At 32.7% G+C, this 19,176-nt stretch overlaps 1 protein-coding gene across 5 annotated transcripts in view; it reads right to left on the bottom strand.

The window, feature by feature from the left end:
- Positions 1 to 19,176, bottom strand: part of PHKB (phosphorylase kinase regulatory subunit beta) — a 218,620-nt gene that overhangs the window by 172,403 nt on the left and 27,041 nt on the right. For 4 of the 5 annotated variants that reach the window (XM_079117626.1, XM_079117624.1, XM_079117623.1 and 1 more), the window contains 3 exons: positions 11,225 to 11,314; positions 9,255 to 9,393; positions 6,161 to 6,260 (listed from right to left, as the gene is read on the bottom strand). In XM_079117626.1, coding sequence (XP_078973752.1) covers positions 6,161 to 6,260; positions 9,255 to 9,393; positions 11,225 to 11,314 — 329 coding nt within the window. Of the gene's footprint in view, positions 1 to 6,160; positions 6,261 to 9,254; positions 9,394 to 11,224; positions 11,315 to 14,952; positions 15,092 to 19,176 lie in introns of those variants that run through there. The other variant, XM_079117627.1, reaches the window with a different exon arrangement.

Raw genomic sequence — 19,176 nt, forward strand, 5'->3', positions numbered from 1 at the left:
TAACTTGGCAAACATTTGCTGACAGCAATTACATGCAATAATGTGCTTATCCCTAGATACAAGAGATAAATAGAACAAAAAAAATTAGCAGAGTCAGGTATGGTGGAGCATAACTGTAATCCCAAATACACAGGAGGCTGAGGCAGGAGAATCACAAGTTCCAAGCCAGTCTGGACAAACTTAGTTAAAAAAAAAAAAAGGATGAAAATATATTACAGTGGTAGAATGCTTACCCAGCATGCACAAGGTCCTGGGTTCACTCTCCAGTACCTTAAAATATATGCATATAAATAAACAATGATATATAGCTCTATGTAAAGGTAATGATCTTCCCTCTCTGAAGAGGTCTAAGTAATGAAGATGCTCAGTGGTTATGATCCTGCCTTATTTCATTTGGCTAAGGAACCATACAGAACCATATTCTCATTTCTATCTTTCAAAATTCTCATCCTTAAAAAATAAACTACCTGAAAAAAGCATCTTCTTTTACAAAGTCCTTTCTGAACCCAACCAAAATTCCTTTCTCTAGATTTCCACATCAGGGTTGTTAACTCTCAATTACTTCTGTCTTGTAGTTTTTAGTTGTCTATATCTCCCTGTGATAGTGTGAAATACATATTTGGATTTCCTACCCAGTTTCTGGGACAGATATCCTAGAACCTTTGGAAATTTCTGAGTGACAAAAGTGAGAGGAGCATCTTTTATAGTTCATAATAGGTCCCTTTTAACTATGCCTGAATTTGTGCCTCCTAATATGCCCCTAGATAGCATCAGGATGAGAGACTAGTTGCCAGAAGAACCAACCAAGGGATTAGAGAGCTAGACTTTCAATCTTACACGACCACAACCTAGCCCTTGTACCTTGGGGGAGCAGAACAGAGGGGCAGAAAATAGAGTTAATCACCAGTGGCAAATCATTCAATCAACCATGTCTACATTATGAAACCTCCATAAAAGCTTTATAAATGACAGGATTTGGAGAGCTTCAGGTTGCAGAATACAATCACATGCCTGGAGGGTGGCTGATGCACCTGAGAATCCAGAGAAAAGATTTTGTGCTCAAGACCCTTCTCCAGCTTGCCCTGTATACTTCTTCATCTGACTGTTCATTTGTATCCTTTATGATATCCTTTATAATAAACTGGTAACAGTAAATAAAGTGTTTCCCCAAGTTCTGCAAGTTGTTATTAAAAATTATTGAAACTGAGGAATCCAAGTCAGATAGATGAATGGGTAACATAGGGATTCACCACTTGCAACTAGTGTCTGAAGTGGAGGGGCAATCTTGTGGGAATGAGGCCTTAACCTATGGGATATATACTAAATCCAAGTAGCTCATGGTACAATCAAATTAAATTGATATACAGTTGGTGTTGCCAACTGAAGATTTACTTGGCATGGAATATCCACACATTTGGTATCAGAAGTTCTCCGTGTAAAGAAACAGATTTTCTCTAGACTCCCATTATCTTGTATGATTCTAGAAGCTATACAGTCTAAAATGGTAGCCACTGGCTACAGATGGTTAACTGAATTAAATTACAAATAATTAAAATTTAAAAATTCAGTTCCTAAGTCACACTGACCACATTTCAAATGTTCAACAGCTACATGTGACTAGTGTCTACTGTATTAGTACAGCAATATGAAACTTTCCTATCATCACAAAAAGTTCTACTGGATAGCACGTCTATCATGGAAACACTTCTACCTTCCCCAAGGAAACAAATACAGCCCTCTCTTTGCTAGAAGAACCTGATCACCAAAACCAAAGTCAGGATGTGTCAACAAGTAATTAGGGTTGACGGGATGATGGTACAATTAGGGATGTATGTTTTCTACGTGTAAACTGACCCAGGCATCCAGTTTTAACTCAGAGAAGGTGGCTAACCCATCTCGATATCTGAAACTATGAGCAATAGCCTGAAACTACACAAATAGAAATCACTATGATCACTCCTTTCACACTACCATGATTATTATCTCAAAGTTTTGAACATTGTTCTCGGCTCCTATACAAAACTATTACTAAATTGAAACAAAATATAATTTCCCCACCTGATGGGAATCTAAAAGAACAGTTTTATTAGTTTAACAAAATCACTGCTGCAGTTGACAAGATGGTGCTTGTCATTTGTCTTCAAGACATGCAAGAACCCAGCAGGAGAATTTATATTCAATAACTATGTCAGGGAAAAACAACTACTAAATGATTAAAGATGTTCAAATGGGGAATTATATAACTATGCCTTGAGTTTTAAAGCTGCTAAAAGACAAATAATTTTAAATATCAGTAAAAACGACATCTAAACTCTATAAGGTTCGAAGATTAATGGGGCTTGGTGTATGTCAATTATAAACAAAAATAACTCTTGAAAGCACTTGAAAAATAAGAGGACATTGATTAGCATTTTATATGCTATCTGGCATCTGGCAAGTAAAGATAAAGATAATAATGAACGCAAAATTTTCTTAACTAAAATAAATCTAGAATAATGTTTTTTCCCACCTGTATTTTACCTATATTCTTCCAGAAAAACTTTCACCACTGTAAATAAACAATGTATCATTTGAGAAGAGATAACTGAGTGTTTTGTCATCCATTCTTCATTTAACAGTTTTAAAATATGCACTTAGAGGAAAATAATCATCTCATAAGGGATTTCTAGAAGAATGAATTTTATAAAATCTCAGTGATTTCTCATTAACTAGAAACTACTTAGCAGCATTTTCAGCACATTTTAAAGTACATAATTAGGCACAGTAACATTCATAGCCTATTGTAAAAGCAAATTTCTGCCCTCCAAACTACTAACTGCAGATTGAATCAACTTTGAAAAATGCTGAATGCTTCTCCTTAATAAGTATTAAAGAGAATAAACATAAGAATACATATGTGACTATTAGGAAGTAAAACATACCTGACATTAATAAGTAGGCATTAAGACAAATCGCAGGACAATAAAACACAGAAATCAGATTGCTTTACATTTTATGAATCAAGGACAATTCTATTTAATCATTCAATTTCTTAATAAATTTTAAATATCTCTTTTAGCTACATATTTAAAAAAAAACACCAGGAAGCATATTTTATAATGAACAAATTCAATAGAAGTGAGGAAGTCTTAGACTTTCTAGGTCATAATTTTACACCAAAGACAAAGATGAGGCCTGAGGTCAAACAGCAAATGAATACTACAAAGGTACTTCACTAAGTTTTAAGGAAAGGCCAAAACATAAATATTTCACATTTTAAGCATTATGTTCATATTCTCCACTGTGATAGAATCGTGAAGAGAATGGCCAAAGCTGGCAGAAGAGAATGGTGAACACCACTAAGAGGCACTGAGCTGAGTGCATTGGTTCAGTCTCTTAGTCCCTCACACTCACATGTGGATTACAGGAATAGTCCCTTTTCCTAAAAGATTATGACGATAGGATAGAAGGAGAAAGAGAAGGAAAAGGAGAAGAAGGAGAAAATACTTTAATACTTGTAAAGCATCTTTTACTCCTAAGAATATTAAAACCCAGCACTTGTGGTACACATAAATACTCAAAATGACCCAGATCCTCTGAAAACTCAACATTATTTTAATGGTCTATACTGATGCTACATGAAGAAAGAAATGCTAATTCTTTGTAACTTGAAGAATTTCAAATAGCTTAAGTCACACTCCACCTCTATTTAGCAGGAAACATTATTATTAGTATAACTGAATAGTATTTAGAAAAGATCATTACCAATTGGCTAACCATGCCACCAAGAAAAAAGAACTTAAGATGTTACATGATTGCCTTCCTTTTGATAAACAATTTGAATTTAAGTCTCTCAGCTTGTTTAGCAAACACCTGAAATTCATGGTTCTTAAGATTTTACCTAGACAGAAAAATTAAATTCAAAAAACTACTTGGCATTCATGAAAGGAAATAAACAGGAAAAAGTAACTTTAGTCATAATTACATCATTATAACATATGGCATATTAATTTAATTCCAGTATGTCAATCTATGATATATACTACTTTATTTCAAGCATCTAAAAAACACTTCTAATAATGATCTGCAAAGTTAAATCTCAGGAGACAAATTATAGATTTCTCCAATACATCCATAATACAGATGTACTATCAGCTGGTGAATAAATATACTTTTTCTGACAACTAACACTTTCTTGTTACCATATTCTGGTGGCAGAATGACTTTTTTGTTTTTTTAAGTTTTGCTCTTTTAAGATCTGCTACCACATTTAAAAAATTCTTTTGGGATAAATTAAAACAACATAAATATTAAGTGATCAAAACTGCCTAGTTACTGGTATGCATCTTTGCTCAAATGTAGAAGTTAGAAACACATCTGAAACACATGGTCTAGAAGGGATAGGGAAAAATACTAATAAAAACTAAGGATATCTACTGTATGATCACCTGGTACCAGCATGCTAGGTGCTTTCTATACATCACTTCATTATCCTTACAAAAACTCTTTGAGGGAGGTATTACTTTATTTTAAATTATTTTATAGTTTAAAAAAAATGCACACTAAAGTTAAATAATTTATCATTACTCAGCTAGTGAATGATTGGTTTGTACATCTAATAGTTTATTTAGATCACTGCCTTAGTTTGCATTGATGGTCTAGAATAGAGTTAACATAGTAGGCCCAAGACTGCTAAACTCAGAAAAGACTGCTTAGAAAGGGAAGATAGTGGGGAATGATATGACCAAATTATATTACCGTGTTGTGTGTGTGTATGAATATGTAACAATGAATCCCACTACTATGAATAATAATAATGAACCAATAAAAAATAAGGAAAAAAAAAAGACTATTTGTAAAAGTAACCTTTGGCTGATATGTGAGAACTTGGATTTGGAGAGGGTTCCCAGTAGGCTCTCATAAGAGCATTTCCCTATGCATGCACTGTTTACAATGTAGTTTATGCTAAAATCCTGGTTTCCTTCTGGAAGTTTGGAATTTGGGTAAGTGCTAGGCAGAGCATATCTACGTGAACAGTCACCAATAAAAACTTTGAGAAATAAAAAACTTTGAACCTTTAGTAAGCTTCTTTGGTAGACAACATTTTACATGTACTGTCACAAGAAGTTGCTGGGGACATTAAGTGCATCTGGGTGACTCCAATAGGCTCTTACAAGCTGGCATCTTGTTTCCTCCAGATTGTATCCCAGGTACCTTTTCATTTTGCTGATTATGCTTTGTCTCCTTTTGCTGTAATAAACCATACACAGGACTATGACTATTCTCTGAGTCATGTGAGTTCTCTTAGTGAATCATAAAACCTGGCAGTGGTCTTGTAAACTCAATGCACTGATGCTCGTATATGAACATTTACTATGTAAGGACTTGAGGACACACAGAAGAAAGTAAGAAGAGGAAAGAGCACCTTATATTTGTATAAAGCTTTACAGTTTGAAAACAAGATGCTATGAGGATGTGGTACAGTGGGTCCCGGAATTAGGTGTATTCACAGGACACTAATTTAAAAAAAGGTAAACTATAAATGAATTGAAATAGAATAGAGGGGTGGGGTCAGGAGTACTGGGGACTGAACTGGAGCAGGTTATGTTCCATGTGTTGGTGATTGTGTCTGGGTGTATCCTGGTATTATATATAACTAAAAAGAATTTTTAAAAATCTACTATATTATTTTCTTTAATTTACAAAAACATAACCCTATAAAGTTCAGTTCTCTAAGGCTGCAATTCCTAGCCTCTTTGCATGTAAATAAATGAAGTATTCTATTTTTAAATAAAAGTCCACTTTAACCTAAGCAATTCACATACCCAGAAATAATTCTGACAAAGATTTTCTTTCAGTAATGTAATACTGGTTAAAATTATGAATATTTGTAAAGTTCCCAAAAAACTTGGCCTTTATCAAGCAGACACCAGATGCAAAACAAAAAAATTCGAGTCTAAATAACAATTCCCAAGCACCTCCTATTGAAGGTATTTCTTCAATTTCAGGATTTCAAAACCCTGGGCTGGGAAAGCAAAGGCTATTTTAAACCATCTACAATGCTGTAGGATATGGTTTTACCTTTTTAAAGTACATTCATCTTCAGAAGTCCTAGTGCAATACTGGTTAAATTAATCCTTCAGAATATGTGAGAATTCCAGTTCACACCACAGTGTTTTACCTTATCGGCCTGACGCATATAGCAGTAGAGAATTCCTCTCATACATTTTATAGCTGAGTGCTCCAACTCATGGGTCCTTCCCTTGTCATCATCAATGCGCCTGGGTAAGAGAGATAACTCATGAAACAAATTGGAAATGCATTTGAAAAGGAAGCAGAGCTTTTGATAATTATGTATTTAACTATCTAGCTAATCCTGTGTTCTGGTGACGTCTACTAATTCTGTCACAGTGAAACTCCATTTTCCCAGCAGATGTAGAAATGCTGCAATTAAAGAAATAAAAATCCTGTGATGAAACTTGTGCAGATTTTTCCTTCTTTTAGGAAGCAAGCCAATTCCTTTTAAAAATGGCATATAATATTTTCTACCATAATTTGGCTGAAATTTTAAAGGATATTTCTGTACCGGAAAAAGTTCACCAACAGATTTATAAAATTCACTGTTACCAAATAGAGGCAATTTTTAATACTCATTCCTTGAGGTTACATAATGGCCACTAGAATATAAAGAAGCACAAGTTACAATAGGTACAAGACTTCTTTGCTTTACCATGTGCTAAATAATGCCAGGGTGGACACTTTAGTCACAGTAAAGGAAGTCCTGAATGAACTACACATCCAGTGTGACACATGATATATTCCAGCATAAAGTTTTATATTCTCAGGTCTTAATTTTAAATCAATTGACCATATCTTACTATCTTTTGGTTTTAAAAATAAAGAATAGTTAAAATCTAACTATTAGAGTAGTCTAAACTTCTCTGTGTATAAGCTGCTTTTTTATTATAGATCATGACTTTTGGGGCTGGAGTTGTAGCTCAGTGGTAGAGCGCTTGCCTAGCTCAGGTGAGGCACTGGTTTGATCCTCAGTACCACATAAAAAATAAATAAAAACAGATAATGACTTGTATAGAATGGTACTTCTAAAACATGGATGAGAATTACCCACTACTAAACAATAAAACAACTTACTGTTTCATTTTTATCTTAATTAAAATATCTGGTGATCATTCTCACCTGATAAAAAGTATTAAATACCGCCTTGAAAATGTACATTATCATTAACTCCCACTCTGGTAGATTTCATATACTACTACTGGAAAGAATGACTATCATTTTAACATAGTATGGTGAATGTTAGGAAAAAAAAATCATCACTGCATATCATTTCTTCTATTTTATGCAGGCACCGCAGTAAAGCTAGCATGAATTTGTTCTGTATTCTATTTCTCCCCTACTATCAGAAATAAGTGTTTTAATAAAAGCAAATTCTACATATATAAGGTGCCCAATAAAGTAAGAGCTTTCAATTTTCTATCAGATGATTAAAGCCTTTGGGGAAAAAGTTATACCCAACTTTAGTCCATTTGCATTTCATTTTTAAAGCAATATTATCACAATGTTGTAGAAAAATTAAATTTGCAAAAAATTAAAAGGATGCTACAATGAATAAACCTTTTATTCTTTACCTGTACTCACCAGTTGTTAGCATCAGCTTGTATTCTATATCTAACTATAATTTTTTTCTTCACTATTTGAAAGTAAGCTACAAATATCATGACCATTCCCCCTTCAGAAGTCTCTAAAAAAACAAGAACAGTTTTGTATATAGCCGTAATACCATTATTACTCCAAATATTTAAAATCTGATTCTATATTATCTAATATGGAATCTGTCTTAAACTTATTAATTACCTCCAAAATGTACATAAGTGTTTTTAAAAAATATCTGATAGTCAAGTATCATGTATTGCATTTGATGGTCATGTTCTTTCAATACAGCCATGCTTATACTAATCTAGAGCACTTGTTCGTCTTAGTTGTCAACTTGACTGGATTGAGAGATACCCAGAAAATTGGTAAAACACACTTCTGGAAATGTTTGTGAAGGTCAGAGATTACTGGTATGTGGATAAGGGAACTGAGCAACTACTGGTTCCTCCAGCTCTCCAGACTACAGATGGCCATTGCGGGACTATCCAGTCTTTGATCATGTAAGCCAATCTAATAAATTCCCTTTTATAATTATATATAATCTATTGGTTGAGAACCATAACCAACACATCTCAATTTTTCAAGCATCCAGGGAAGTTGTGTTATAACAATCAACTATCCAGCTTTGGTTGATTATTTATGCATGTGTAGATTCATGTTAGACATTTTAGTAAGAAGTCAGCATGGGTGACATCAATTAGTCTCATTACTGGCTTAACCACTCAGTAAGGTTATAATGACACTTCCTATACCCCTAAGAGCCTTAGTAGCTTTGCATTTAATAAACCTAAATTGTACTTATACTGAATGTTAGGAAATATTTTTAGTGTTACTACCATTAGCATACACAAGTGAGCCAAAGAAAACTAACTCATACTCTCTTGATATTTGATTTTCTTTTAAAAATTCAATGTATCAATGATTTATGACAGAGCAACCATGTTCACGTAGAAGCTACAATTTTCACAAATACATGGTCACTTTCAGAACACTAATATTCAGAAATTTAATAACCTTAATAATGGTTAAAATGTACTACTGACTATGTCCTCCACACTTGACGCTTTCTATGTACAATAAAATAAAGTAAGGGGAAATTCTGTATTGTGAAAATGACAAATTTTTACTTTATAAAATCATCATTCAACCAGATTTAACAACTGACCTCTTAATGAAGGCTAATGAGAAAAACAATAAAACCTGGAAAAAGATAAAGAAAAAAGGAGTCCTGATCCTGGTGCTATCATTAACTAATTGTGTCATTAAAACAAGTCTACTAACTATTCTGGGCTCTGTCCCCATCAATTCTTTCTATCACTGAAACAAATCAACATAATGAAAATGGTAGGTAATTCATTCTGCCAAAGACTAATGTAGATTGAGAAACTTAATAAAAAAATTTGTTCATAAAATGTTAGAACTGGTCTGGTAAAAACCCTTATAAACTGAAAAGGTTTAGAGGTCTAAAAGGGGACATGAGCAGCCAGCGGGCACACAGCCAATCAGCAGCAGAGCAGAAAGATAGCAGCCACTCAATTTGTTTTGGTCCCACAAAACTCTATTAGCTTGTCTTAGAGTTACCAGAAGACACAACAGCTCACCTGTATGCTAGAGCCAAAGCCCAGGCACCAGCAGCACAGTACAGACTGTCCTGGATCTTGGCCTTCTGATCACCACCACAAGTTTTGGTTGGAAAGAGACCTGTGGTTGGACTTTGATATGACAGCAATGTTGACTTGACTACAAAGGAAGATAAGGCAAAAGATGAATCAGTCAGCCATTTTCCTTGGGTTAAATGTCTTAATCCTTTTTGGTTTCCTCATACCATTTCTGAAGATTTTGTTGCTAGAAAATCTAGTTATAGTATCAAACTTTTGAAGATATTGAAACTACTTCATGGCACTCTAGTCTAAGTGGCAATTTATACTATATGAAAGGGTCCTTATAGTTTTGAGGGAAGGACTTAGCCGATAGAACTTAAAAAGCCTTTAGCACATCCTGGTTAATATCAACACATAATATGAGTCTTATTAAGAAAGGCACAGAAAAAAAAAAAAAAACAACCAAAAAACTAAACATAATACTTTTTAAAAAAATCAGTTCAAATGTATAATAAAAAGTATCATGCATTTGTTAAATCACAAAGCCAATTTGACTGCTTTGAGTAAAGTAAATTATCAATAATTTAAGAAATCTGAGGAAATACAGAATTCTGTATTTCACTGATGAGTAGTGTGAATGACTACTAATTATATTGTATTGGTTAGAGATAACATTCAACTTTCAAAGCTGAATCCCATATTTGAATAGCATGAAGATAGCAGCAAGTAAATAACTGTTTCTGAACATTTTACTTAAATAAAATATATCTGAAATTAATGTTTTATAAGAACTCTTTTATAAGAGTTCTAAAATAGGAAAGAAAAAACACTAAAATTATATTTCTTAAGAGCAATTTTACTCCTAACTATAAATGTATGAATAATGCTTTTTCCAAAACATATTAATATAATCTAAATTGACACATGATGACTACTTTCAAAGATAGTTTTTTCAAATACCTAAAATACGTTAGTCTTAAACTGGGCTCAGTGGCACACACCTGTAATTCCAGCAGCTCGGGAGGTGGAGACAGGAGTATCAAGAGTTAAAAGTCAGCCTCAGCAAAAAGTAAGATGCTAAGCAAATCAGTGAGACCTTGTCTCTAAAATACAAAATATGGCTGGGGATGTGGTTCAGTGGTTGAGTGCCCCTGAGTTCAAGCCCTGGTACCCAAAAATAAATAAATAAACAAACAAACAGATAAATAAAATAGAATAAAATATGCTAGTCTTTCACAGAAACTGAAGAATTAAAATTCCTTTTTCTAAAACTAAACTGATATTATAAAAATTTTTTTCAGAATACTAGTGTATTTAGTATTTTTCACAAAGTAAATGATTGATCCTCATACTCTAAAGTAAATAATTTGTTTCCTTTTAAAATGTAATTAGTTCTCTTTAGTCAGGTAATGCGACAAATATAATGAAAAAGAAAATAAGAATGCATGCCATTTTTACCAAAAGTTTAAGTGGAAGTAAAGTTCACATGAGGTTGAAATAGAAGAAAAAAATTCACATCTCTGGAGCAGACAAACCAAGTTTATATTATTTGCCATTACAGTAACCTGAGATTACCTCTTGTATCTCAGTGAGTTAGAAATGGATACAAAGAATTCACTATTACCTGGATACTGTATATAGGTAAGTAAGCAAGTTAATGCTTATATGAAATATTAATGTATTCATCAAGAAACACCCTCAAGTTTACAAATCTGGTAATACTTGGGAAGATTAAAAAACAGAGAAGATATTGATGACAGTTGTAAACTTATTCAAGGGTCAGATACAATCTGTTGGATTCCTTTTATAGTCCTTGTACAGATGTGCAACTAGAATACATTGCTACCTAAGGACTGAAGTGACCCAACATCCAAACGGCAGAACACCATCATTCATATAATAAACAAAATCTAACTAAGGCACAGTGAATACTCATCACAGCTACCATGTTTCCCTCAGGTTTTGCTTACCAATTCTGTAATAATGATCCAATTTATCCCACAGAGTTTCATTATCAGGTCTTGGAAGATTAATGCTTTTTAGAGGTTCATAAACTGAGCCTAAAAGAAAAATGAAAACTCTTCATATTCAGTCATTTTCCCCCAGATAAACAAAAGTTATAAACAAACCTTCAAAGAAATACTACTTAACAACACAATTTTCATTTTTATTTGTGAACTACCATCTTGCACTATTGGTAAAACTTTTGGTAAGAGAAGGAGAGAAAAGCAAGCGTCCTAAATGTCATAGGATACTCTCACACTCATTGATCCAACTATCTGATGTGTATACTGATCCTAACAACTCAGATATCACAAATACTCATGCAGTAGCCACCAGTTCAGTAATTTCTCATTATTGAGAAATACATGCCCTTAAATTCAAACCTGATTCCTTATGCTAATGAGTCACCAGGGAATTTTCTGTCAAATGATCATACTCCAAGAACCTCAAGGAAAAAAAGATAATGCTCACATGTTCCAAAGTCATGCACTCCATAATTTCATACTGAAATTCTTAAGCCTCCACTTTCTCCTATGTAAATAATAGTCTTACCTTATTATCTGGATTTTAAGCAGAGATCATTTCTACTTCTCAGCCATGAAAACTACTCTAAGTCATTAGGAAGCATGCTGCTCAAAAGCTACAGAACACACAAAAATCATAATAATTTTCTACAAAATGGGTACAGAAAATTGTTCACTTGACTAGTACACTTTCTCAACTACTGACTGAAAGAAAGATATCTGAACCTTCAACCATCAGCCTAAGTACTGTCTATTCTTGATAAAAGCACTCACAAATCATCAACATCTCAAGATCACAAAGAAACCACCTTTGGATTCAGGTAATGCATACCATATACTCTGATAACACAGCAGAAAAATAATTCTACAATTTACTAAGATTCTGATGTTAAAGAAAATTAAACCACTTATATTCATAAAATTGTTATGTTTCCTATGCTAGTTTTAGGGCAGATTATTGGGAATTCCCTTAATTTTAGGCAAACAGGCCACATAATGAAGTGAGAAAGGAAAGAACTCACACATTCAGGTAACAATCCCATTATCTTCTGTTGAAAGAGATGATTTATAGATAAAAACAAGGAGGAGGAAATAACCTTCTCTGAGTGAAGACATTTTCTAATGGCACCAACCAGAATGGTTCCATAGTAAAGAATGGAGAGATCTAACATAGACAGAAAATCAACAGGACTCCTTGCCTCTCGCACAGAAATCAAGGGCCCAGATATGTTGCCTTCTTGTATCCAGTCAGCTCCAGGCAGGTATGAGTGTATGAGCAGCCTGGAAGTTAGGAAGGAATAATAAAGCCACTGCTAGCTAGTAAAGTATTAAGCTCTGGGAGACTACACACACCAGTGAAACTCGTCCACTAAGGAAAAAAAGTAATATCAGGTACAAATCGTCCACTAAGGAAAAAAAGTAATATCAGGTACAAATATTCACAAATTATAAATTATATGTATTCAAAAACATTAAAGGGGACACCTTTGCAGGGGAGAAGGATTGTGAGTGAATAACATTTTTGTTTTTATTTTAAATCTCTATTAGCAGACCTAGTATTTTACCTTACACATGAAAAATAAAGTTATCCAATTGAATATATACTTTCATTACAGTTAGGTAAATAATATGGATTACAGAAAATGCATGTTACTATGAAATCAAATATTCCAAATTAAAATCAATCTGCATTACCACAGTAGGTGAATTGATTTTGAATGATAGTTTTAATTTTATATCATGATTTTTGGTTAAAAAATTTGTTACTAGTGCTATTACATCTAAGATTAAATGGATTAAAATATTTTTAAACTGATAAATTTTATTTTTAGATTCTCAGCAAAATGAAAACATAATACTGAATAGAAGTCTCAAGGTCAGTATTGGTTTCTGAGTGTATCTTTCAGAAATATTTCCAAAAATAAACAAGAGAAATTCATCCCATTTGGTATTCACAAAGAAGGTGAATTTAATGTTAAGTCTCTTAAATATAGTGAGAAACAGTGAAGAGGTAACTATGATAGGAAGAGTAACTATGATAGGAAGGAGCAACAGTTGTACATGACAGCAACCACAGCATATATGTTATGGCAAGAGCTTCCCCTCATACTCCCACTGTAGACAATGACCTCTTCTAGGCAAGGTGGGTAGTCCAGTATGCTGGACAGTACTGTATTATTATTGGGCAATCACTGGGAAGACAAATGAAATAAGAAATTAGCTTTGAAGGAGTGTGAATGTGTATTAAGCCAGTCTGTGAGTACTTTTCAATCTCTTCCCCCACCATTCATACACACCCTTTATTGAATAAAGTCTCATTTAGAAGACAAATATCTAAGCTGAGGAGATGGTCAAGAGTTTCCTAAGGTTTCAACAAGCACTATCTGAACCTTGCTCTAAGTATGGGAAATCATCAAATCTTTTTTTAAGAAAGATGGTCAGCAGCTCTCCAGAGAAAGAATGAAGATTCAACAGTTTGTGCAACAGTGGGAAGCTATGATGATTAAAGTCAGGAAGAGACACAGATGAATGGTCAGGGTAGGGACAGTGTGATGTCATGACCCCCCTTTTTAATAACTTCTTAACTGTAGGGTGTGAGGGAAGTCAGAAAACCAATATTGTCTGGTGCTTTCTAGTCAGTTTAGATGGATTAAGAAGTTCTAGGCAACACTAGGCAAAAGAACTGCTATTCCCTTGCTTCCGAGTCTGGGGTCATCATGCTGAACTTGTAGAGAGGCATACATGACAAATGTACTTGGCCCAAGAAGTGCAATGACTGAACATCTTGAATAGAACACAACCCTATTTTCCACTTAACCAAATGTAAGTTCCCAATAAGAACTCAAGATGGAGGGCTCTAACATCCTAATGTCAGAAAGAGTAACAAGGATTTGTTCAGTAGAACTATGATTCTGTCATCTAATTTTTCTAAAAAAAAAAAAAAAAAAAATTACCAATGGATTTGTTTTTTTTTACAGGCAACAATATAAAAGAAAGAGAAAATCCTACTTCCCAAGAAAATACTTATTTAGTAAGAGAAAAGAGGGCTGGAGATATAACTCATGGTCCTGGTTCAATCCCCAGTAATGAAAAAAAGCAAGGGGAAAAGGGGGGTGGAAAAGGGAAGTGGATATACAAAGTAGAGCAGAAAGTATAAAAGTTAAATTATCTGATTTACTAAAAATCAAGATTATCTTTGTATCTTCCTAATATTCAAAGAAAGCCCACGCTGAGTTAAGAATAGCTTAGTTAAATAAATGTTAACATTTTAGTGATCACCACAGTACTACTTCTTCAGTAACTACATGAAATTAAGCAAAGATGTTCCATCCAACTTATGGTGAACACTATCAAAAAAATCTCATGTCAAATAACAAGTAATTGATGGTAACAATTTTATTTAAGCATTCAACATCTAAGAAGCTTTAGTAGAAATAAAAATGTGAATAAGAAAGCAAAGAATTACCAACAAAATTAAGAAGATGAAAAAAACTCCAGGTAATTCTAATAAATGGTCAAGGTTTAAAATGAAATAAATATGTATGCATACATTTTTCATTTCTATTCTTTTTCTACTTTATGTCTATATCCAAACATAACAAAGTAAAACAAAATTTATTAGTTAACAAGTCTGTAAAATGAATTTAAACATCCCAATCTGATTTTTTTACCTGTTAATTTCCTTGTTTAGAAAAATAACCTGGAGGCTGAGGTTGTGGCTCAGTGGTAGAGCACTTGTTTAGAATGTGTGAGGCACTAGGTTTAATTCTCAGCACCGCATATAAATAAATGAATAAAATAAAGGTCCATCAACAAATAAAAAATAAAGAAAAATATAACCTGTAAAATATTCATTTCACAACACATTATTATCAAGGATACACAAGAGAGAAATAGAAAAAAAAAAAAACAACAGGCAAAAGTTGAAGAAAAATATCACAGCTTTATTTTGAAGTAGGGAAGAGCTATTTACTAACAAGCAGATTAAAGAAGTTCTTTCCTAAGACATTTCCATGAGCCCCAAAGAATATTAAGAAAGAGTATAAACCTTAAAAAAAGTATAAACTTTGTGAACTTGTACTATGAAACACGAAGAAGGTTGCTAAGAGTTATGAAGTAGCTCTTCAGAAGTAACAAATTGCACTGGTAATTCAAATAGTAAAAAGAGAATAAAAAAGAATTTTCAATAAGAAATTTTCTAAGAGATGGAAAACTATTGAGCAAAGCACTATGACAGCAATAGTCTGTTATTTTGGCATCATATTTTCCATTATATGATTCAAAGCTCTTTAACACATTAAAAAATGTTTATTCATCAAGAGTTTATGATCCTTGGGGTAGCTTTATTGTTTCTCCATATATAGTTATAACATAAATATTATTTTATTTATTCATCCAATTAATATATAAAGTATTCATAAGATTCTGGATCATATATTTGGCAGGATACCAATGTTTACAGTTTAAGTGTAAAGGCAAGCTAAAGTTTTGAGTAAAAATAACAGAAGGTAGAGAGTTGTGGAGTATTTTAAAATACAAATGACAAGAAAACTCAGTCCCCCTGTGGAGCTCAAAGAACAGGGACATCTGCCTTTCAACTTTGAAAATGTTAGCAATTTCAAATAATGAATTATCATATACAGAAAAATGAAATATAGAAAGGCATAAAATTATAAACATGTACACAGATACAGTCATACTTAATACTCATAGTTGTAAAATGGGAAAATGAACATGTTTTAAATTTTTGAAGGGATATACATGAAAGGGTCTAGGTGAATAAAGGATGTATCACTAACAACTTTTTTTACAAACTGAATCAAGTGTGTCCTTTCACAAAATTGAAAATTTTATTATAAATCTGAATCCTTATGATTATTATATTCTCATTTTTCTTCCTCAAGTGAAATTATTTCAGATTTTTAAAAAAAGGACAACGTTCTATCACTCTAAAACAATCATTGTTAACATTCTGGTGCATTCCTCTAAGGCATTTCTGGGTGCAATAATTAGAAACAAAATTTACCACACATAGAATCATAACATATGCTGTTTTGGTCATGGACAATAATCTTTTTTGTTGTTTACATGAAAGGACCACTAGCCCTTTCATGTTCTCATTCCAAGGTAACCATACTTTTGTCAATGTCTATATAGTCATAATCAAACGCATGTGAATAAATGAGGGGACTATGTTGTTGCCAGTCTTATAAAAATGGGATCATGATGTAGGGTCATCCTTATATTTTGCAACTCTCATTTAACAATACATGAGAATCACTTGAAGGCAATGGTTCTTCCTAACCGTTGCTTTATATTCCATGGTGTAAACACAAAAACAAACTATTTCCTCATCAGTGGGAATATAATTTGTTTCCTGTTCTTGCCATCATAAACAATACTGCTTTCACACAGGTAGAGCCAATGATATGCTGAAGTCAACTAGTACCAACTGGAGAGAGCACAATTATTAAATTTCTAGGAATTTGGGGAGATAGCTGTCAACACAGTCATTACTTAAAATTAAATTTTATAAACTTCCAATTAAATAAACATGAAAAATAAAAGTAATGAAGATTCAAACTTCACCACTTCCTATTTTACTATTTTACTTTTATCCATATTCTTAAGTTTATTTTCACCTTGATGTCTATACACTGAAAATACCATATACAGGCACATTACAACATATCTTTTCCCAATTTTGTATTCAGTGATGTCAGACAGAATTGAGTATTTGTGAGAAAAATCACATGTTCAAAAAACCTAAAATATTTATTATCTGGCCCTGTATACAGATATTTATCTACCTCTGGTCTAAGTTTCCATAAGCAGTATTAAATTAAATAAGTTTAATTTTTACAAAATAATGGCAAATGCATTTTTCAAATGACTAAAAAAATGCATAATCCCTTTCTTTAAAAATTTATCCAGGGGATGAGGGCAGGTCATGTAACTTCAGTGGTGGAAAATGCACTTAGCATGAACAAGGGCCTGAATTCAATATCCAGTGCCAAAAGAAAAGTTTTACTTAACTTGTTTCTTTCATGCTATCAGTGAGTTTGAGAATCCTTACAAACTGGACATCACGATTTGCTCTTCTGTGAATTGTCTACATCCTTTTATCATTTGCTGCTATTGATTGCTGTCTTTTCGCTATGAATTTCTAAGAACTCTTTATATAATGTATGTTTAGTGTTTATTCAATATTCCCATTACAATAACTTTCCTTAAACTTTCTAAGGAAACCAATGTAAATAGTCAAATACATATATTTTTTCTCACTTAGTTCTAATTTTCCTGTTTCAAATGTTTTTTAACAATCCCTGGCTATTACAGTTATCTCAGTTTCCTGCTGTTTTTTTTTTTTTTGTGCGTAAAGAAATAAAATTTTACACTTAGGTATTTCATTTATTGAAAATTTGTTTTCTAAACTGCTTTTAAAACAAGTAATGTATTCCATAATTTTTAAGAAGTTCATGGTTATAAAGGTTATAAAATATTTTCCAGGTATTGACCATTTTATGCTAAGTCATAGCAAAGTACATCCCAAGTTACAGGATTCAAAAATACCATTTCCTCTTGAAAGAATAAAACTTAATTCCTGAAAGCCACATAAAAATCTCAAGTAACTCTAATAATGTAGCATTTAGCCAACTTATGTTTTCTCAGAAATAGAAAAATTGTAGGCAGGATTTCAAACTTATTATAGACATATGATATTTACAAATAGCTTTAAATCAGAGCTTTATATACAGTTGTATTAATATCTGCAAAAATTCTGATGCATTGATTTTGATTTAAAAAAACACTATATATTACTCAATATTGGATACTGACACTTGAAATTAAAATACTCACAATATACTTTCACATTTATTTGGGTCTTGGGTGCTAGCAGAAAAATACACAAACTAATCTTAGCTTAAGGAAAGAATTAACCAGAATCTCCTAGTTGTGTTTTATTAATGATTATCTAACTTTAAGGACAGAGTACGCTGAAATTCACCAATTCTAATGACTCCAACTTAAGACTCTTCTGCATTAACTTACAGGAGTATATCCACTGTAGAGAATTAAATAGTTCCATAATTTCATGGAATTATATGATCCTTGTACTCACATATGAATATAGGACGGTAAAGAGGAAAGGAAGAGTATAGACAAAGTAGGCACGGGTATAGACAAGAGTAGGCATGAAAAACCAAAAGAGAGCAAGCTTGACATATAAATATAACAATACAGCATATATGCAAATAACACTTTAGCTTATCAATAAATTATTAAAATGCTAATTTTTGAGCTACTAAGATAGCAAGGGTTCACAAAGAACAATAATTAATATTTGTCCTATGTATCTATATATTAAGTATTTTCAACAACTTTGAAATTTAAATTATTTCAATAACTTCAGAGAATTCCATTTTAAAATTTCCCTTAATTCTTCCACTGATATAAACTAGAAGAATGTTGCTACAGAAGGAACAAATTACTCAAATACATCTTCAAATTCGTATCCCTAATGCCAGCACATATGAAGTTCACAAGGAATATTTATTAAATTGGGTGAATTACATGATTATGGAGAGGCCTTCTTGAATTCCCACTATCATCTGTATCTAACAACATTTAGTAAATAGCTTGATGACAGCTCTTGTCACAAAAAATTTGATTTTCACTATTTGTTTAGTGTGTTATCTGCATTTACACTGGAAGCAGATCAATAATAGGGATAGTCAGCTACACGGTAGATGACGATAAGTGTTTTGTAGGAAAGAAGGAAAAGGAGAGAAGCTAACAAAAATGTATTTCAGGAACTTGTTACCCAGTTTATAAATTTATTCTCAGAAGTTACCCCTCTGTTCTTATTGCTCAAATTTAATGAAGTCTCATCT

Source organism: Sciurus vulgaris, assembly GCF_902686455.1.
Source record: "Sciurus vulgaris genome assembly, chromosome: 17".
In the NCBI taxonomy this organism is placed as follows: domain Eukaryota; kingdom Metazoa; phylum Chordata; class Mammalia; order Rodentia; family Sciuridae; genus Sciurus; species Sciurus vulgaris.